Source organism: Mesoplodon bidens, assembly GCF_964165515.1.
Source record: "Mesoplodon bidens genome assembly, chromosome: 15".
In the NCBI taxonomy this organism is placed as follows: Eukaryota; Metazoa; Chordata; class Mammalia; order Artiodactyla; family Ziphiidae; genus Mesoplodon; species Mesoplodon bidens.
In genome coordinates, this window is record NC_138171.1 from 38,453,306 (window position 1) to 38,475,946 (window position 22,641).

The following is a 22,641-nucleotide window of genomic DNA, read 5'->3' on the forward strand; positions in this document are numbered from 1 at the left end:
CCTTCCAATGCTACTCCATGGCTCCACCACACCCAGTGCATCCTCCCTTCACTGTCCTCAACCTCCCAATCTTCCCAAGAAACCGTTCAGGACTCCAGTCCCTCTATAAAACATACTCACTGATGCTCACAGCCGCTGAGTTTGCAGCTCGTAGGCTGGCTGTTCTTAGCAGCTGAGTTGTAGGCTTCTCAAGAGTTAATGTTTGTTCCTAAATATGTTAATTGTAGTTGGTATTGGGAAGACGGAATTTAATTAAATATTCCAAAATGTTAAGAAATATGAGGGCAAAAATTGTCCTTATGAAAAACTAAACGCTGCGGAGAGACTTGACAAAGGAGAGTTCTAATCGATTTAGGCGAAGACAAAATGACTGTAAAAGATTGCAAGCGAAATGGGAAAAATGTGGAAGTCTTCTGTAATCAGATTGCTTCGCAGGGACCTTTAAATTCTCCATCTATTTTAAAGAAATCCAACATGGACATTCTAGACGAGGCATTATGGGTGCGGTCGGTGGAAGAAAGAAGATGAGGAACGCCAATCTGTGAACCCAAATTCAAAGGAAAGGTTTTGGACCTACATCAAAAGACTAGCTGCTCGGAAAGTTTTCTTGCGAGCGACAAAGGCTGGAAAAAGCGCCTTGGTCGCCACCTACCGAGAAGGAGGGGGAGGGGGAGGGGGAGGGAGAGGATGGCCGGCGGGGCCCGAATCTCCGGTGGGGAGAAACATCACAAAATCACTCGATTTTGTTCTTTACATAAACATCTAAAATCTCTGGGCTCGAGTTTTTTGAACTTCTCACTTGGGTGAACAGTAACGTCTCACCATTTTCGAAATTCACGACCTAATGAAAGTTGAGATGCAAAAAATTATCGGGGGGAGGGGCCTGAGTAAAATTGCCTAGCGGTTGACAGAACAAAACGGGCTGCAAACCACGTTTTCTGCTCCCCTCCATGGCTTTTCCACTTTAACTTTCTAAATGTTGAGTGAAAGTGAGCAAAGCCTGGGGGTTGGAGGGTGAATAAAAACAGAAGGGTGCCTTTCCCTCGCCCGTGCAAAGTTGGGGCAACAGTGTCTTTTGGCCGATTTTGAGGCAAGCTTTCAAAACTAACAGGAGTTCTTTGTGTTCCGGAGGGTGGTGCAGGGTGGAGGAGGTCCTTTGGCGGAGCATGGAAGGCGGCAGGTCGTCCTGGGACTCTCCGGCCTTTGCAGTGGTCCGGCCTCTCAATTTGCAGGCAATCTCGGGTGCAAGAGTGAGTGCGAGGCTTGGACCGTGACTGAGGCCGGCTGCAGAGCGGCAGGGAGCAGGCTGGAGCTCGCCCGGCCTGGATTTTCATCCCTGCACCCCGGCTCCCCTCCCCCACCCGAGCAGCAGCACAGGCCCCAGGTGCAGCCATGTTCCTCGCTCCCACCACCCGCGCCTCCATTGACAGTCCTTGCCCGAGAGGGCCGGGCGCCGCGCTCGCCGCGTCCTAGGGCTCTGGGCTTGTCGGCGCGAGGCTTCCTGGGAGTCGTAGTCCAGTGCCCCCGCCGCCGCGTTGGTGGGGACGAATCAGAGACTACAACTCCCGCTGGGCGGTGTTGCGGGTGCGCACGCGCAGCGCGCCTTCGAGGAACAAAAAAAAAAAAAAGAAAAAAGAGGAGGAGGGTGAGAGAGAAGCTCGGAGAGCAGAGGAAAGGGGCCGCCGGTCGCCCCCCCGCTTTCCCGCACGCGCTCTCTAGCCGTGGCTGCCCGCCTGCCGCGGTTACCCCGGCCTATCCCTCGGTCCCCTGTGAGCGGATCTAGGCGCTGAGCGAGGCCCTGCCGGGGCGGCCATGCGGCGGTGACAGGAGCTCGGCCGAGACGCTCGGGCCCCTCGCCCTCTCACCTCCTGCCCGCTCGCCAGCCAGCCTCAGCCCGAGGGTGTTCCGCCGCAGCCGCAGTTCGCGCGCGGCCCACACTCGCTTCCCTACAGCACCCCCGGCCCCGGCGCTGCCTGGAGGCGGCTGCACTCGGGTGAGTCCCTGTCGCCTCATCTCCGGTCCCCCGCCCCTGTTGCCATCGCGAGCACGGTCTTTATTTGAGACTCGCTCCCTCCGGGGCCTGCACTGACAGGGGTCCGGGGACCGTCGGCGGCCGTGTTGGGGGCCACAGGCCCCCCCACCCCCTCCCGCTGTGGTTGGGGGTGGGGCAGGAGCAGACGCGGTCGCGGGGGACGACAGTTGCACGCGCGCTCCTGGGTGCGTGGGGGAGGGGCGCGCGCGCCGGTGCGGCGTGGGGGGGCCCTCACGCGTGAGGCCCGCGCGCGAGCGAGCCTGCGGGCTGCGCATGCCCGGCCGCTGATTGGCCAGCTCCGGCGATGCGGGTGCGCGCGCGGTGCCAGGCCCGAGCCGTGGGGTCGCGCTCGGCCTGGTGTCTCCGGGGCTCGTGCGCCCGGGCAGCAGACGCGCCTGATTGGCCGGCGGGCGGCGGGGGCGGTGCCGCGCTGCCTGGTAACTGCGGGCCGGCGGGCGGGCCCGGGAGCGCCGCCCCTCTTCGCCGCTGCCCCTGCCCGCCCCTACCCGCGCCCAGGTGGAGTCCGGAGTGGGCTTTGTCCCCGGCCCGGCCGGCGCGCCTGCCCCGCGGGGCCTGCTCTTTTGGGGAAGTAAACACAATGACCGGAAGGAAAACCTCAGCCTGCAGGCTGTGAAAATAAGCCGTCTGGATTCTGCCAGCACCCGGTCGGGGGTTCAGGGAAGAAGACAAAAAACTGCCCTCTTTCCCCGCTACTTGTGCTTATCCAAGTTTTGCCTTTTAATAGTGAGTTTCTTTTTTGTGTTTAATGTTACGGTTTTGCGCTCATTTACGTCCGAGAATGTTCAGATGTTGGGTGCCGTTGGTGTGGTGCTCACTCCTCGGAATGCGGGGCTCCGGGCAGACTTCTCACCTACCTGCATTCAACTTTGCTGCAAACAATGGCTTGATGGTCCACTGCATAAAAGTGTTCTCCGGGGGTTCAGGAAACAAAGGGGAAGTTTGCAAATGAGAGTGCCGTAGAGTGCCCCGAGGAGGCCGGGTGTTCCCCCCTCACTCCTCCCCGCTAAGCCCTAGGATTTGGGATATCCGATTTTATTTTCTATTACATATTTTTGCTTTGTCCGTTTTCCAGCCACTGTAGTCTACTGCCTTGCACTTTAGTTTCTCCCGCTTATTGGGATCATGGCTCACACCTGTAGGCTGGAATGACTTTTTCTTCGCTTGAGGCTGTGGAACTCTTTCTTGCTCACATGCAATTACTTCTTTAAAGCCATATCTTATAACGTTGGGTCAGAATCTGTTGCTTCTTCATACAATCAACTTGTTTGCCCCTCCTAGGCTGGCGTCTTTATTTCCTCTTGGAGTGTGTTTGGCTATGCTTTGTATACACGTGTCTGACCTAGACACTAGGTATTAAACTCCTGGAGCGGTAGGGATTAAGCCTTTTCCTTCTTTGTCTTTCTCCTCCTTCCAGTCTACAGCCGTCAAAGTGCTTTGTTTATATTAGTAGCGACAGTTAACGCTTGAATAATGTTTATATGCCTGGCATCGCTCTTAAACACTTAAGGTGTGGTTTTTTTTAAAAAAAATATTTATTTATTTATTTATTTATTTGGTTGTACCGGGTCTTAGTTGCGGCCCGCATGTGGAATCTAGTTCCCCGGCCAGGGATCGAACCCAGGCGCCCTGCATTGGGAGCATGGAGTCTTAACCACTGTGCCACCAGGGAAGTCCCTGTTTTTCTTATTTAATATTCATAACAACCTCCTATAGATGAGGAACAAGACTAGAGAAGCTGTGTAATTACCTTTTGGTTACCCACCAAGTAAACCTTGAATCCAAGATTTGAACCTAGGCAGTATGACTCTTCACCCCTAAGCCAGTGGTTCTGAAAACCCAAGCAAGCATCATCCTCCCCTGGCGGGCTTGTTAAAACACAATAGCTGCGTCTCACCCCAGTCATTCTGATTCTGCAGGTCTGGGGTGGGGCCGGAGAATTTGCATTTCTAACTAGTTCCCTGGTGCTGCTGCTACTCCCAGGACAGACACGTTGAGAGCTGTTCACTACCGTAGGAAGTTAAGTTGTGAGGGAAGTTTATTCTAGATGCTTGCTCTTCATTACTTTAAAACCTGATCTTAACCAAAAGTAATTCGTACTGCTTACTGTAGATTGCTTGGAAAACTGAGAGTTAAGAATTTTTCTTTGTTGGTTACAAAATTAAAGTTTAATAGGTCTCCAGTTTAAAAAGGAGCCATGGATTTGAGTACAGAATACAATTAGAAATCTAATCTTGGCTTTTTTTCCCCTCTCATTCATTTATTTTTTTTCATGGCACAGGCATTTATCTCTTTCAAGTGATGCCTAAAGCATCCTATCCCCACCAGAGTCTAAAGATAGGGCCTGAGCTTGGAACTGAGGTAAGCTGGGCCAGGCTGGGGCAGGCAGAGCAGCTGGGGCTCCCTAACTCCACCCTCCCGCCAGTTCCATGCACCAATGATTTGGCTAACTTTTAAGAAAATGGCTACAAAGACTTTGTCATTAAAATGTAGGCTTTGGGCTTCTTTTTCTTGGGGCACACGTCTTGGTGAGAATGATTTTTAGTTTTTTTGGTATAATGGATTTCTTTCTGAGGAAAGTAAGTAAGCTCAAATCAGGTAGGAGTGGGATTAGTTTACGGTAATCTATCATTTTTTAATTTTTATTTATTTTTCGGCTGCGTTGGGTCTTCGTTGTGGTGCGCAGCTTCTCATTGCGGTGGCTTCTCTTATGGGGCACGGGCTCTAGGCGCGCTAGCTTCAGTAGTTGCAGTAGGCGGGCTCTAGGGTGCGCGTGGTTTCAGTCGTTGTGGCACGTGGGCTTAGTTCCGCGGCATGTGATCTTGGACCAGGGATCGAACCCTTGTCCCCTGCATTGGCAGGTGGCTTCCTAACCCCTGCGCTACCAGGGAAGTCTCTTTTCTATCATTTTTTTGATGATCCATAGATCAATGGTGTGTTCCAAAACATAAAATATAAAAGACAAGGTCCGCGCTCCAGGTTGTTATTATCTAAAGGAGCAGTAAATAAAACACTTAACCTTTTCTGTTATTACTGGTGTGTAGTTATTTGCATTGCATTCTACCTAATTCAGTTCTACCATTGTTTCTTTCTTCATTGAAAACATGAATTTTTAAAATATTGCAGTCCTCTTCATATAACTGCTGTGGTATAATTAACATGAACTTGTCTTAATCACTGGCTTAAACAGATGCTGATAAGTAATTTCTATGTATGTCTGAGGGAAAGCATTTTTTGAAGAGTTGTTTGAGAAGTAATACCCTTTGAGAATGGTATTTCACTTTTCCCGAAATGCATTAGGTAATCTACCTGAAAGATAAATACCATGAATTTTATTAATAGCAGTTTATCAAAGATCATTGGTACCATTTTTCTTCAGAAGTTGTCTACATTTATTAGGGTTAAGCGTATTCATTGTTACTAACTGAAAGAAAGTAGGAAATGCAATTAATGAGTTGTTCATTGTAATTGTAGAGTTGAGTTTCCTTGTAATCAATGGGCTTCAATGGCAGCATAGCAATATGAAGAATAAAATTTGGTTAAACAAAGTGTAGCTGAGGCCACCTGCCTGGGAGAGTAAAATTAAGAATTAGTATTTTAGAGGATGTATTAAAAATTATGGGGAAATTACGGGAAAAAATCATGTGGATAGATCAGAAGTGCTGAAGGTTTTATCTTAATATTCTTCATTTTCCATGCTTTCCTCTTTCTTCCTTTACCATTTTCCCTCTTTCTTGTCTTTCCTTTACTGGAATGCTCAACGATGCAGCTTCCCTGTTTTTGTTTTTTCTTTTTTCCTCTTTGTTTCTACAGTCCTTGTCTTCATATCCCATGCCTGTCTCTGGCACTACTCCTTTGCTTTAAACACTTTGACCTAGTGGGAAAGTAAGAAAGTTCCATATAACCTTGGACTGTCAGAGTTGATGGCGGATTGACTCATGTTCCTTGGTTTAACTTGATGAAAAATTACAGAGGATTTTAAAAGAATTAGTTTATTTAAAAAGTAACTTGAGGGCTTCCCTGGTGGCGCAGTGGTTGAGAGTCTCCCTGCCGATGCAGGGGACACGGGTTCGTGCCCCGGTCCGGGAATATCCCGCATGCCGCGGAGCGGCTGGGTCCGTGAGCCATGGCCTCTGAGCCTGCGTGTCTGGAGCCTGTGCCCCGCAACGGGAGAGGCCACAACGGTGAGAGGCCCGTGTACCAAGAAAAAAAAAAAAAAGTAACTTGAGGCAAAATGAATTTATAATTGAAAGAGAGGGAATATGGCTCAGTGGGTATAGACATAGGTTCTTTATTTTTTTTTTAATACTTACTTGGTTGCGCTGGGTTTTAGTTGCGGTAGGCGGGCCCCTCAGTTGTGGCTCACCAGCTCCTTTGTTGCGTCACGTGTGTGGGATCTAGTTCCTTGACCAGGGATTGAACCCGGGCCGCCTGCATTGGGAGCATGGAGTCTTATCCACTGCGCCACCAGGGAAGTCCCCTTATAGTGATTTTTTTTAAATTGTGGTAGGGACTTCCCTGGTAGTCCAGTGGTTAAGGCTCCGAGCTTCCACTGCAGGGGCCGTGCACACCATGTGGCACGGTCAAAAAAAAAAAAAAGAAAAAAAGAGTAGCAAAAAATTGGTAAAATATACGTAACACAAAACTTAACATACAGTGTTAAGTGCACACTTTGTACAGTCACATTGTTGAGCAGCCATCACACCATCCATCTCCAGGACTTTTTCATCTTCCTAAACTGAAATGGCCCATTAAAGAGTAATTCCCATTCCCTCTTCCCTCCAGCCCCTGGCACCTGCTGTGAGGCATGTGGGATCTTAGTTCCCTGACCAGGGATGGAACTGGTGCCCCTTAAACTGCAAGCGTGGAGTTTTAACCACTGGACCACCAGGGAAGTCCCAAATTTGACTGTTTTAGGTACCTCACATAAGTGGAATTATTTGGACAGTATTTGTCCTTTTGTGATTGGTTTATTTCATTTAGCGTAATGTCCTCACGGTTCATCCATGTTTTAGGATGTGTCAGAATTTCCATCCTTTTTTATTGTTATAGTGATTTTTAAAGTTTTTGTTTTTATAGTATGGCAAAGGAGGTGATTTTCTTAAAGTACTGTATATGACTATATTATGGTATAATTATATAAGTGGAGAGGAGTGAAGAGTTTGATCCTATTTAGGGTATTTGGTTAAACTCAGCCCTGGTTAGACTGAGCCTGTGAAGATTTCTGATTGTATAGGTCCCATACTTTTGAAAATTGATGTGTGTTTTGATTGCATTCGCATACACTGTCTCTAGAGACCATAGTATCTTTTATTATATGTTAAAAGTTATTTTCTGATTATGTATTTTTGTTGTGTTGATTGCTTCTGTAAAGCTTTTAGAGTACTTTTTCTTAGGGTACGTTGTAAAACAGTGGGGTAGTCACTTTACCCAACTAGATAACTCACTTCATAATTTTTTTTTTTACATCTTTATTGGAGTATAATTGCTTTACAATGGTGTGTTAATTTCTGCTTTATAACAAAGTGAATCAATTATACATATACATATGTTCCCATATCTCTTCCCTCTTGCGTCTCCCTCCCTCCCACCCTCCCTATCCCACCCCTTCAGGTGGTCACAAAGCACCGAGCATAATTTTTTTTTTATTTGTAGTCTTACTTATAGGAAAATCAGTTTTCTTTATAATAACAAAATGAGTGTTTGAACTATTGTTCACTATTCATTGTCTATGTTTTAAGCTTTGGAAAAGAAGAGATCCCTTACCACATTTGGAACAGTACTCATTTATCTACTTACCCAACATATTGAAGGCCTTCTGGGTGGGTTAGGTATTGTGTGATGCCCTCAGAACACAACCCCCAGAACACAGTCTATTTCTAGGAGAATGCTGGTATGGGCAAATTCTATTGTTTGTTGAGAGCTTCACAATAAAGACTCCTTAGTTCAGTTTGTATATTCAGTCTAGTGTACTTTTTTTGGTATTTGGCGCAAGGTGACTTTTAAACTTAAATTGTGAAACAATCTTTGAGGAGTAGGTTTGATACAAGCAAATTTTCATGCTTGTTGGATGTATGCTTTAAAAGGTGCACATACTATATTTCAAAGCAGTGATTTGTTGTTTATCTTAAATTTACACAGTATTATAGGTCAATTATATCTCAAAAAAAGCTGGGAAAAAAATAAAAATAAATGGTTAAAAAAAAGCAGTGATTTATTTTGACAACTTTCTTATTATTTTTCCTGCCCCATCAGAAAATAGGTTATTTTATTTAGCAGTATTAATTAAAGCAGTTAGTTGGGAAATTTTCATTTGTCAGGCTTGGATTTGGAGAGTTTATAGGTAGATAAATAGGTATTACATATATGTGTATTTTAAAAATAAGTAATTAAAAAATTTTTAATTTATTTAATTTATTTTAATTTTTGGCTGCGTCAGGTCTTTGTTGCTGTGCACGGGATTTCTCTAGTTGCGGTGAGTGGGGGCTACTCTTTGTGGCGGAGCACAGGCTCTAGGCACGCAGGCTTCAGTAGCTGTGGCACATGGGCTCGGTAGTTGTGGCTTGCAGGCTCTAGAGCACAAGCTCAGTAGTTGTGGCGCACGGGCTTAGTCGCTCTGTGGCATGTGGGATCTTCCTGGACCAGGGATCGAACCCATGTCCCCTGCGCTGGCAGGTGGATTCTTAACCACTTTGCCACCAGGGAAATCCCTAATTAAATTTAAAGTTAAGTGCTGGGACTTCCCTGGTAGTTCAGTGGCTAAGACTCCACGCTCCCAGTGCAGGGGGCCCAGGTTCAATCCCTGGTCAGGGAATTAGATCCCACATGCTGCAACTAAGAGTTCGCATACTGCAACTAAAAATCCCACATGCTGCAACTATGGATCCTGCATGGATCAACTAAAGATCCTGCATGCCGCAATGAAGATCCCGTGTGCTTCAACTAAGACCCGACGCAGCCAAATAAATAAATAAATATTTTTAAAAACCCAAATTAAATGCTTACTCAATTTATTGAATGGTTGTGTTAAGCACTCTGTCAGGTACTTAATAGCTTCTGATACCAACCTTGTGAGGTAAGTACACACATTATTGTCATTTTCCGGATTAGTATATTTGGGATTAAAGAATTCCACAGTCAACCATATCTAATATTGGAGCTAGGACTTGAATTCAGAACTTGGCATGATTCCAAAGCTGCCATTCATAATAGCTTTGCTCTGTAGCCTGCTTTCTGTAAACAATACATTAAAAAGATAAAGATGGAACTTTTAGGTCACAGTTACTTGATTTTCATTTCCTCTTCCAATTCATACAAAGTTAGAAAAAGAACAAGTGAGCCAACTTATCAACTACCAAATGTTTTTTAAATTTGAAGTAAGGACAAAGGGGCACATTCTTTGTGTATTGGCAGAGAAAGCTACTACTTTTAAAAAATCTGCACTATCAATTTAAAAGTATAACTTACACATTTGTGAAAAATTTCAAACTAGTGCCAAGAAAAGTTGTGGGACTTCCTGAATAGTTGATAAGGTGTTTGTTTGTTTGTTTGTTTCAAAGACAGTGTTTTGGCTACTGTGACACTCATTATTGAACTTGTGTGATTCACCTTTGGGCAGATTCTCTTTCTATGCCTTCATTTTTAAAATTTTATCATTCTTCCCTTCACCTGGCTTTTTAAAAAAAGATAAAATTTAGCTGTTTTTGTTAGCTATCTCAACAGTATTTTGGAAATGGGGTGGAGAGGGTATAAAGTTTTAAGTATAAAAATAAACACACTTGCAGATCATTTCAAATCTTAACCGTTCAAATGTATTTTGTTTCTTCTCGAGAGATCACTTGGTGTTTACTGATAAAATTACCAGCTTTATTTCAGCAGAAAGAAAAATTTTAGTATCTCAAAATGTAAGCATAGCTTGCTATGAAAACTTAAAAGCCTTGACTTTTAAAAATCAATCTTGATCAAAGGTTTGTTTTAGGGATTTCTAATTTTCTTGCTAAATGGTCTCTTTGGCTCTATTTCTCTTGTTTGCTGCGGTGTATGTATTAAATATATGTGTTACCATATTACTATAAATTGTGATACTTTGTATTCTTTTATTAAATATTTGTAAAATGGAACCTCTGACGAAACGCCAACCTAATTTATTCCCTTTGAAAATACCAGTTAAGCCTATAGAGATAAGCTCTTAGAGATGCGTATTAAAATATTCCTCTGTGTTAATAGGCAAGGAATAAGGAAATTCTGGGAGTTACAGGTCCTAGTGTAGTCTCTGGCAAACGGATCTTATCCAAAATGTTCTGTCCACTTCTGGGACATTGCCTGGAAAAACTAGAGAATATCTTGAGAATGGTGCTGCTGAGGAATATTTTGGAAATCATGTTACAGGTAAAGCACAGGACAAACTGGGGATGCTTGGTTTGGAGAAGAGAATTATGGAGCACGATGCATTAAAAGGGCTCTTTTGTAGAAGAAGCCTCTTTTAGGAGGCAGCAGTGGCTGAGACAGATTTGTTTGTTTGTTTTTAATATTTATTTGGTTGCACCGGGGCTTAGTTGCTTCAGGTGGGCTCCTTAGGTGCGACACGCAGGCTTCTTAGTTGTGGCACGTGAACTCTTGGTTTCGGCATGCATGTGGGATCTATTTCCCTGACCAGGGATCGAACCCAGGCCCCCTGCATTGAGAGCGTGGAGGCTTAACCACTGCGCCACCAGGGAAGTCCCTTGAATTTTCTTCTTTATCTAAGATTGTAAGTTTTAAGATTGAAATGGAGAAATGTTTGTTGAAAATAACAAAATAATAGCACAAAAAAGAAGTAAGACGTAAATGGAATAAAAGAAACAAGATCAGTGTTATGGGTCCCCCCCCCCACCTCCCACGGACTGAACAGCCTGACCTGAACCTTAATTTGAAGCAGAAACACGTTGAAAATTTAGAATATTTTAGAAATCAACATAATCAGAAATATTGAGAATCTCAGTTTTTTTGTTTGTTTTCGTTTTTTTTTTTTTTTTTTTTTTGCGGTATGCGGTCCTCTCACTGTTGTGGCTTCTCCCGTTGCGGAGCACAGGCTCTGGACGCGCAGGCTCAGCGGCCATGGCTCACGGGCCCAGCCGCTCCACGGCATGTGGGATCTTCCCGGACCGGGGCACGAATCCGTGTCCCCTGCATTGGCAGGCAGACTCTCAACCACTGCACCACCAGGGAAGCCCGAGAATCTCAGTTTTTTGTTAGAGTGATGATGGCCTGTGTGAAAGTGTTTTAATTTATTTTATTTATCTATTTTTGGCTGCCTTGGGTCTTTGTTGCTGCACGTGGGCTTTCTCTAGTTGTGGCGAGCCAGGGCTACTCTTCATTGTGGTTCATGGGCTTCTCCTTGCGGTGCCTTTTCTTGTTGCGGAGCGCGGGCTCTAGGTGCGCGGGCTTCAGTAGTTGTGGCTTGTGGGCTCAGTAGTTGTGACTTGGGTGCTCTAGAGTGCAGGCCCTGTAGTTGTGGCGCATGGGCTTAGTTGCTCTGCAGCATGTGGGATCTTCCCGGACCTGGGCTCGAACCTGTGCCGCCCTGCATTGGCAGGCGGATTCTTAACAACTATGCCACCAGGAAGGTCCCTGAAAGTGTTTTAGAGTTCTCTTTGACTCACTGTAAAATTTCTTTTTATTGTTTTGCTGTTCAGCATTAACGGCAAGGATCAGTAAATTAAAAACAAAAGTGTGGTCAAATAAAAACACTTACATGAAATTATTTATGGGCTTATTTTGAGGTAGAATGGATCAGTACAGTAAGGACACAGATAAACCTAATCCCTGAAATGGATCTCCAATAAGAAACACAAGAAGATTTTAAAGAATGGCTGGAGTCTGTTTTCAGAGACATAAAAGAAGGCATTGCTTCTATTAAACAGTAGCTGACAGGATAAAAGATAAAAAGATGAAACAGCAACAGGCCAATTAAGTTCAGCTTTGAACTTAAAGGAGAATTAAAATCAAATCAGGGAAACAAAAGATGAAGTCAAAAAAAAGTTCAGAATTGAAGAATTAAGGAAATTGCAAAAATGGGAAAGAAAATGGAACGGACTCTGGTAGCTATTATTTTTGTGTACTGGCACACTTTATCAACCCTTTTCTCCTGATAACAGTGTCCTGCTTTGCCTTTTAACTGCTTACCTTCCTACTCCACGTGGTTCTGGCTAGACTGCCAATCACAGTGTATCCCAGGTAATCTTGTTCTGACAAGATTAGCCACGTGGGCTTGGGATAGGCTCGTGGGCTTGGGATAGGCTCATGACACAAGTCCCCAGAACTTTTGTGCAAAAAATAGCAAGAAGATATGATAGTCCGCTGCCTCTAGGATCACGGTATAGATGTGTGGTAAGCATAAAGGTGCATGTGGCCATCATTGTCTTAGGAAAGAAACCCATCTGCTCAAGAAGTGAGGCCTGCAGGGAGGGAATAGAGAGAACTCTAATGATACCTCTTGTGTTCCTTGATCTAGCTGTGTATAGAATCAGTGCAGTGTTTAGGCTGAATAGTTAAATAAAACAGTAAATATTCCTTTGTTCACTTGTGGTGGTTTGAATTGGGTATTTGTAACCTTGCAGTGTAAGATAGTTCTGCTAATTCATAAATTGTTCTTGAAAATAGAAGACTATGTAAGTAAGGTGTGGTTCCCAGAGTTGGTGGGACTAATAAGAATGTTCTAGAATTATAAAACAAAACTTTTGTAAAAATACCAAAAAGTTGATAAGATAGGAATTTTGAAGAGCTGTTATGAGAAGCTAATATTAAAAGGAAAATGGGGGAATTCCCTGGCGGTCCTGTGGTTAGGACGCCTCACTTCCGCTGCAGGGGGCATGGCTTTGACCAGGAACTAAGATCCTGCAAGTCCTGCGGCACAGGCAAAATTAAAAAAAAAAAAAGGAAAATAGGAACTAATAGTAGAAGTGAGAATCTCTTTTACCCTAAGGGCATCTGCCAATTTCACCATATGAACTTGAGTTTTGAAAACCATGTGAGATGAGAGGCTGAAATCAAAGCCCAGAATCTGCACAAAATTCAGGGGACAGATAGACCCTTCCTCTCAATAAGTTGAGACCTCAAATTGGTTAAGGCTGATTAAGAAATAAGCCAGCTTGCATCCCTATTTGTGGCCTGGGTTAACATCTCTGGGTGATCCGAAGAACCTGAAGCTTTGGATTATGGTGATGCCAGGCAGGTATTGTTCCCAGATAACAGGTCTCATATTTAAAACAGTGTTTTGATGTAAAACGACCAGCATACAGTAGAAGACAATCAGGCATACATGGGAACGAGAACTGTGAGTATGAGCTAGAACTATGAGAAACATCAGAAATACACCTGCAAAGACTTTAGATTTTTGAATTATCATAGACTGTAAAACAACTACCCGTACTATGTTTAAAGAAATATGTCGAGCTTGAAAATCTTTAGGGAGTAGGAAACTTTAAATGTGACATGGCAACAAATAGAAATTGTATAAATGAAAATTATAAACAAAATAAAAAACCTGATGGGTGGTTTTAACAACAGAATAAGTATAAATGAAGAAGGAATTAGTGAAATGGAAGATAAGTCAGAAGAAAGATAAGTCAGGGAGGAAAAATGAGAAAAATTCAGAAGAGGGTAAGAGATTTAAGGATTAGCATACATTTAGTCTGCGTCTCTGTGTAGGATAGGAGATAGGCAATGGGACAGAGACAATACCTGAAGAGATAATAGCTGAGAATTTGCCACTACTGAAAGATGACAATCCTTAGCCCAGTGAATGATAAATGTACTGAATAAAAGGAAATCTACACTACTCACACACTATACAGAGTGAAACTGTAGAAACCAAAGACAAAGAAAACATCTTAAAAACAGCGGGGGTGAGGATTGGGATTACCTTTAGAAGAGATTCTAGATGACTTCTGAATAGCAACAATGGAAGCCAAAATATAATGAAGCCAAAAGATAATGATATAACCTCAGTGTGCTGACAGGAAGTATTTGTCAACCCAGATTCTTATCCTAGTTGAAAGTATCTTTCAAGAATAAAGAATTTTTAGCAAACAATAAGTTTGCCATGAGAAAGAAACTGTAAAGGATTAACTTTAGGCAGAAGGAAAATCTGAGATGCAAGAAAGAATGAGCAAAGAATTTCATAAATATGTATGTGGTTAAATCAAAATGAAAGTTAAATTGTTCGAAATAAATAATATTGCATTAAGAATACAGAATTAAAATACATATACACAAAAGCTGAATAATAAAGGAGCTATATCCACATAATAATTATCAGAATTCTGACAGGTTATGCAATGTATAGTCATCATCAGAGGTCAGTTTAGTAATGGGCATAGGACCCTAAGCAGATGAGTCACTCAGGAAGAAATAGAGATGATAAAACTATGAAAAGTGTTTCTTTAGTAAGCAAAGAAATTCAGCTGTTTTAGTAATAATGAGGTATTCATAGTGATTAGGTCATAGTTCTCCAATATGTTGGTGAGACTGATGAATTTAGTGTTTTTAAACATTTCTGGTAGCAATGGAAAAATTTTAGCATTATGTATTAAGAGGTATAAAGAATTTCGTGCTATATTTCAGTATTAAATTTTTAAAATACAGAAATAAAAAGGCAAAAGCCAATTTTATGAAGATGTTGGGAGAAATTGTATGATTCCATTTCGATGGGCTATTATGCAGCTATTTAAATAACTTGTTCTGTAAGAATATGTAACATGACAGGTAGATGATGCTAGTTGATCATTAAGGCAAGGTCACTGTACTCATAGTGGGTTAGGCTCTTTGTAATTTTACTAATTATTCTGAGAATCTGTGTCCCAGATGTCTTGTGTATGCATTTTAACTTTACTATATCATAAAACTGTACTTCTCTGTTCCTTTTCTGTGTTCTTTTTCTCAGGCAGGCTACATTGGTACTCTGTTCTATGGGGATACTCTTGTAGCAATAATCCTTGGAGATTGGGACTTCCCTGGTGGTGCAGTGGTTAGGAATCTGCCTGCCAGTGTGGGGGACACAGGTTCGAGCCCATGTGGTCCGGTTGGATCCTACATGCCGTGGAGCAACTGGGCCCGTGTGCCACACTACTGAGCCTGTGCTCTGGAGCCCGCGTGCCACAACTACTGAAGCCCGCGTGCCTAGAGTCCATGCTCCTCCGCAACAAGAGAAGCCACTGCAATGAGAAGGCTGCACACAGCAATAAAGAGTAGCCCCCGCTCGCAGTAACTAGAGAAAGCCCGCGCACAGCAATGAAGACCCAACGCAGCCAAATAAATTAATTAATTAAAAAAAAGAATCCTTGGAGATTGGCAGTGAAGAATGCTCAGACAGAGTTGGGATTGGCCTTTGTATCCTGGCTCATGTTCCCTTAAGTTTCTTTTCCATAGATTAGTTCATTCTTTTGCTATTGCTACTACCGTGGTGGCTCAAGAGGTCATGAGAATTTAAAAGTTTACTTAACATAGTTTAATTTCTATAGCAGTATAGTTTTTGTGATAATGGAAAAGTTCTATATTGTGGTTCTTCACTACAAAAGTCACTAACTACATGTGGCTGCTAAACACTTGAACTGTGGCTAAAACTACTGAGGAACTGAATTTTTAATTTTACTTAATCTCGATTAAATTTAAATAACTACCTGTGGTTATTGGCTACCATATTGGATAGCACGTCTCTAGAGGGATACCTTCCAGTTGTTTCCTTGACTGCTGATTTTCTGCCTTGGATTACTGCCTCCTTCCTTACAAAGAGAGATCACCATTTCTCTCCACACCACCTCTCCTTTACCAAGACAGCATCAGAGATAAACAATGGGGAATAAATACATTGTGGTACAAATCCCAGAAGTCATTTTCTTGTCTAACATTGGGCTCATCTTTTTTTTTTTTAAGTTAGTGTCCTGTAGTGCGTGTGTATATTTTTTTAATATTTATTTATTTGTTCATTTTAATTTTTTTTGGTTGCAGTAGATCTTAGTTGCGGCACGCAGGATCTTTGTTGCAGCATGTGGGGTCTTTTTTTTTTTTAACTGTGGCATGCGGACTCTTAGTTGTGGCATGCAGACTCTTAGTTGAGGCATGCATGCGGGATCTAGTTCCCTGAACAGGGATCGAACCCGGGCTCCCTGCATTGGGAGTGTGGAGTCTTACCCACTGGACCGCCAGGGAAGCCCCTGGGCTCACCTTCTGAATTGTCTCAGTTCAGTTTTTCTGTGTTTAAAAAGATTAAAAGGGATCTACCATTTTTATATTTATTGTTTTATGGAGGACATGATCATTTTGGTCATTTTCCTTTTTGCTCCAAAGAACTAACTGTCCCATTTTAGGTACTTTAAATTTTTGTTTCATGGTCACTTTAATTTAATTTAATTTTATTTTTTTGGCCATGCTGCGTGGCATGCGGGATCTTAGTTCCCTGACCAGGGATTGAACCCGGACCCTGGGCAGTGAAAGCGTGGAGTCCTAACCACTGGACTGCCAGGGAGTTCCCCATGATCTGTCTATCTTTTCTCTTTTCTTTTCTTTCTTTTCCTTCTTTTCTTTCTTTTTTTTCTTTCTACCTACCTACCTATCTTTCGCTGCATCGGGTCTCAGTTGTGGCACGTGGGATTTTCATGGAGGCAGGTGGGATCTTTCGTTGAGGCGCGTGTGGTCTCTCCGTTGTGGCACACGGGCTCTAGTTGAGGCCTGCGAGCTCAGTAATTGTGGCACGTGGGCTTAGTTGCCCCACAGCGTGTGGGATCTTAGTTCTTCAACGAGGGATCAAACCCGCGATCCCTGCACTGGAAGGCTAATTCTTTACCAGTGGACCACCAGGGAAGTCCCCCCATGGTCTTTTTAATTGGGAGACTTCTGAGTTTTGACAGGATAGATATAACAGATCATATCCTGGTGATATTTGTTGTTCATTTCAAGTGACACACACACACCCACACACACACACACACACACCCACCCCTGTTTAAATTAAATCAGAAAAAGAGTTCATGGTTCCTGCCCTAGTGGCTTATGAGATGCTATCTCCTTCACAAGTCTTTTTTTCTAGGCTCCCTGGATACTTCCATTTTGCTTTTCTTCTCTTACTCCCTCACAGGGTGGTTGTAAATATTAAAAAGATGACTAACAAAACATGATAGGTATATTTAAGTGTTTATTTCTTTTTTGTTTATCTTGCTCTTATTTTAAATTGAGTCATTTTATAGGGTCAGAGGTGAAAGGAACCTTCATGGTAAGTGATTGATTTAGAGTGTCCATTCATAGAGGAGGATCCTGAGGGCCGTTGCCCACTGGAGTCCCAGAGCAGGTTGGTGGTCTGGGGAACCCACAACCTGGCTTTCCTGGCTCCTGCTTCTGTGGACCAGCCCATCATGCCTCATGGTCTGTAAGCTTGCGTCACCAGCCTGACCTCGTGTGTCCTCTGGTGTTCATTGTTAATGCCACTGTGTGATGGCAGTTTCTTTCTGGCAAAGGGAACAGGAGAGGATGCAGTCATTGGGTTAAGGGTGCAGGGAATGTTCCATGAACAGTGTTGACTAAGGACTATCCAGGGAAATGACCTCTTGGGACAGGCAAAGAACAGTTCAGTGAATTTCTTTTGTAATCCAGATACAGCCATTTCTAGAGAGCAGAAAGCCCCAAACAAAATGCATCCTTCCCCATCAAACCTGACTGGACTTGATCACCTCCAGGGTTCTTACCATCAAAATGTACTAAGATGCTGTTGAAAAGTTCTGGTTATGGAATAGGATTTCTCATCGCCTGTGGCATCCCCACAGGCTGTTGGTATGGAGTCCCTGCCATTTCTTATCACACACTGAATGTGATTGACATCATAGCAGATCTGTGGCAATGGAGGGTGAGAAGTGGAAATAGCAGTAGGCAGAAAGTTGTCCTAGTGTTATGTTCTGCCTCTGATAGTGGCTGTATGACCTTGACAAATCATTGCATTTGTAAAATGAGAACACATCTTTTTCTCCTGCTGGAGAATTAAAGGGAAAGTGAGACTATTAAGATATATTATGAAAAAAAAAAGATATATTATGAACTTTCAGAAATAATGATAGTATATTCTAAGTGAAGGTTATTATGGAAAAATAATATGCCTTGTTGTCCATTTTGACTGAGCCACATTTTACTATAAGTTTACTTAAAACTTACTTATCCAAGAGAAAAGAATAGGACCTAGGCTGTTATGGAAAATAATTTCTATCATCTAACCATTCTCTTGCTTGATACTGCCTTTTCTGTTTTGGGAAACAAAATTCTTTTTGTTAACAGCTATGGGGATGTGTCCATTTTTTTATTATAAAATTTTATTTCATAAGTATGTGTACTTTATTAGTTTTTGATGCCCAAATCTAGCCTAGCAGTTAATTCAAATGCTAACACATGGTGGAGCTAGATCACAGTTCCATTTATTTATTTATTTGTCTGTCTGTCTGTCTATTTATTTATTTATGGCTGTGTTGGGTCTTCGTTTCTGCGTGAGGGCTTTCTCTAGTTGTGGGAAGCAGGGGCCACTCTTCATCGCGGTGCACGGGCCTCTCACTATTGCGGCCTCTCTTATTGCGGAGCACAGGCTCCAGACGCGCAGGCTCAGTAGTTGTGGCTCACGGGCCCAGTTGCTCCGTGGCATGTGGGATCCTCCCAGACCAGGGCTTGAACACGTGTCCCCTGCATTTATTAGCAGGCAGATTCTCAACCACTGCACCACCAGGGAAGCCCCACAGTTTTTAATAATAGGGAAATCATCCTCTTTTTTTTTAATTGAAATTTAGTTGATTTACAATACTATATTAATTTCAGGTGTACAACATAGTGATTCAATATTTTTATAGCTTGTACTCCATTTAAAGTTATTATAAAATATTGACAATATTCTCCTGCGCTGTACAATATATCCTTGTAGCTTATTTATTTAATATAGTAGTTGGTACCTTATAATCCCTTAGCCATATCTTGCCCCTCCTCCCTTCCCTGATGATCTTTAATAATAGAGGAAAGATTTACATACATTTTTAGCCAAAACGATTTTTCATGGTAACAGCTCAGCGTGTTCTCTAATATTGGGCCTTCAGTTAAGGAACACCCAGGTGTCTTTAGTAAATTAACTTATATACACAGATTGATTTTTAGAATTTCTGTTTATGCTTCCAGTCATTAATTTTTTAGTCATCCTTTCATATTAGTTTCATTTGATTATTTGGTCTCCTGCTAAAACCTAGAATTAACCAAATTGAAAAGGGGTACTTATCTAATTTGCATGCTATTTATAGAAAGAGTTCTTTTAGTATTAGAATTTTTAAAAATTTGCTTTAGGGCTTCCCTGGTGGCGCAGTGGTTGAGAGTCTGCCTGCCGATGCAGGGGACACGGGTTCGTGCCCCCGTCCGGGAGGATCCCACATGCTGTGGAGCGGCTGGGCCCGTGAGCCATGGCCTCTGAGCCTGCGCGTCCGGAGCCTGTGCTCCGCAATGGGAGAGGCCACAACAGTGAGAGGCCCGTGTACCGCAAAAAAAAAAAAATTTGCTTTAGGTTTTGGCTTCTTAGAATGTCTTTATGGGATGTATTTTTGCCTTTTAATTTTTAAATTTTGATGAAATATATATGATATAAAATTTACCATTTTAACCATTTAAAAATGTACAGTTCCCCTGGCATTGAATAGATTCATTGTGGGTTTTTTTTTCTATTAAAAATTTTTTTTATACATCTTTATTGGTGTATAATTGCTTCACAATGCAGTGTTAGTTTCTGTTGTACAACAAAGTGAATCAGCCATATGCATACATATATCCCCATATCCCCTCCCTCTTGAGCCTCCCTCCCACACTCCCTGTCCCCACCCCAGCTAGGTCGTTGAAAAGCACCGAGCAGATCTCCCTGTGCTATGCTGCTGCTTCCCACTAGCTAGCTGTTTTACATTTGGCAGTGTATATACATCAATCCTACTCTCATTTCACCCCAGCTTCCCCCCATCCCTTGTCCTCAAGTCCGTTCTCTATGTCTGTGTCTTTATTCCTGCCCTGCCACTAGGTTCATCAGTACCATTTTTTAGACTCCATATATATGCGTTAGCATACGGTATTTGTTTTTCTCTTTCTGCCTTCACTCTGTATGACAGACTCTAGGTCCATCCACCTCACTACAAGTAACTCGATTTTGTTTCTTTTTATATCTGAGTAATATTCCATTGTATATATATATATATGCCGCACCTTCTTTATCCATTCATCTGTCAGTGGACGTTTAGGTTGTTTCCATGTCCTGGCCACCATAAATCGTGCTGCAGTGAACATTGTGGTACATGTCTCTTTTGACATTCACATTGTTATGTGACCATCATCACTGTCTATCTCCAGAACGTTTTTGTCATCCCAAACTAAAACTCTGTATGCGTTAAGTAATAAATTGTCATTGCTCCCTCCTTCTAGACCCTGGCAACCATCATTCTACTTTCTGTCTCTGTGAATTTGATTATTATAGCTAATCTCATGTGAGTGGATCACACTACATTTATCCATTTGTGTCTGGATTATCTCACTTAGAATAATATATATATATATATATTTTTTTATGCGGGCCTCTCACTGTTGTGGCCTCTCCCGTTGTGGAGCACAGGCTCCGGACGCGCAGGCTCAGCGGCCTTGGCTCACGGGCCCAGCCGCTCTGCGGCATGTGGGATCTTCCCAGACGGGGCACAAACCCGTGTCCCCTGCATCAGCAGGCGGACTCTCAACCACTGCGCCACCAGGGAAGCCCTGACCTAGTTTTATGGAGCTAAAACTAGATGGAAAGTTGAGGGTTAGATTCTCTGTCTTATAGGATAATAGGAGTTTGGGGCAAATATTGATAGATTACTTGGTTTTTAAGTCTTATTTTTTCTCTTAAGCAGGAAAACTGTAAATTAGGCAATTTACGGAGGACCCTCACAGCTCTAAACATATGTTGAGCAAGACACTGAATTTCTACCACTCACTTTCCTAATACTTCTCTTTTCTAGGGATCATGGCCCAAGTAGCAATGTCTACCCTGCCCGTTGAAGATGAGGAGTCCTCGGAGAGCAGGATGGTGGTGACATTCCTTATGTCTGCTCTTGAGTCCATGGTGAGATGGCTTTGCAGTTCTATAAAGTTTTCCATAGTTGGATAAGATTGGGCTTGTGAATGAGATTGATTTGTTTTTGGAAAATGTATACTGTCTATTATTTTTAATAAATACATATTGTTTTTGCTTGAGTAATAGTTATGGATTTAAGCCTTTCAAATTTTATTGCATGTTTCAGAATGTTTTTAACTTATCTGAATGTGTAATTTTTTACATTTAATTTCAATTTTTTACCTCCCAGTATCTTAGGCAATCCCTTGTTTTAACTTTGAATTTAAGTGGAATATTTGAAGTTACTCAGAATGAGTTTGTATATTATAGTGTGGTGCTGGTGTCTTATTGTATCTATGTAAAGAACATTACCACAATTTTGGGCCATAAGAGCATATTCACTATTTTACATTCTTTATTTTATTGTGCTATGCTTCACAATTGTCTGAATTCTGTGACCTTCTACCCAATAAGTAGTGTGTTAACTCTTTATTTTTAAAAAAACTTGTACACATAATTGCAAAATATTGAGTAGTATTCTTTTGGTGTACTTTTATATTACTATCATGGTAGTAATTCAGTTGGCTTATCATGTTTTTCTGAATATGTATTTGAACTCATAGATTTAAGAAACATCAGACTTAAGTATTTTCTGACACAGTGAAATTATATATTCTAAGCAGGCAGATGCTGTGTATTTCCTGTCTTAAGCATTGACTAGTATTATATAGCATTTAACCTCACAGTTCTCAATATGACATAGTTCGTGGAATCTTTTTTGTTTTTCCGTTAGGGCATTGTTTTTCTTCTTTCTGCTATATAAGAATTAAAAAAAAATTATCTCCTTGGGCTTCCCTGGTGGCGCAGTGGTTGAGAGCCCGCCTGCCGATGCAGGGGACACAGGTTTGTGCCCCCGTCCGGGAGGATCCCACATGCCGCGGAGCGGCTGGGCCTGTGAGCCATGGCTGCTGAGCCTGTGCGTCCGGAGCCTGTGCTCCGCAACGGGAGAGGCCACAACAGTGAGAGGCCCGCGTACCGCAAAAAAATAAAATAAAATAAAATAAATAAAAAAATTATCTCCTTAAAGAAAGAAATTTTAGAATGGTTAGTGGCTATGTATACTATTACTTTTTTTTTTTTACGTATTTATTTATTTGGCTGCACCAAGTCTTAGTTTCATCATGTGGGCTCTTAGTTGTGGCATGTGGGATCTGGTTCCCTGACCAAGGATCGAACCCAGGCCCCCTGCGTTGGGAGCATGGAGTCTTAACCACTGGACCACCAGGGAAGTCTCTACTATTACTTTCTTTTTTTTTTTTTTTTTTTTCCTACTATAACTTTCTGTCACTTATTTCTTGCTTTTGGTCATAAAGTTAGCCAAAATTTGTGGCTGTAACGTTAAATAATGTAGAGATTAAATCCTATTCTGTTGATATTAAATAATTTTCTTTAATACTGCTCTCTGTGTAGGATGAAA

At 42.4% G+C, this 22,641-nt stretch overlaps 1 protein-coding gene across 7 annotated transcripts in view; it reads left to right on the forward strand.

Moving 5' to 3' along the window:
• Positions 1 to 1,615: 1,615 nt before the first annotated feature.
• GTF2I (general transcription factor IIi) overlaps positions 1,616 to 22,641 on the forward strand; it is a gene marked incomplete at its 3' end in the record, with an annotated part of 98,345 nt that continues 77,319 nt past the window's right edge. For all 7 annotated transcript variants that reach the window (XM_081257592.1, XM_081257595.1, XM_081257593.1 and 4 more), the window contains exons 1-2: positions 1,616 to 1,993; positions 21,070 to 21,173. In XM_081257592.1, the coding sequence (XP_081113718.1) occupies positions 21,075 to 21,173 (99 nt within the window). In that variant the 5' untranslated portion in view covers positions 1,616 to 1,993; positions 21,070 to 21,074. The remainder of the gene's footprint in view (positions 1,994 to 21,069; positions 21,174 to 22,641) is intronic.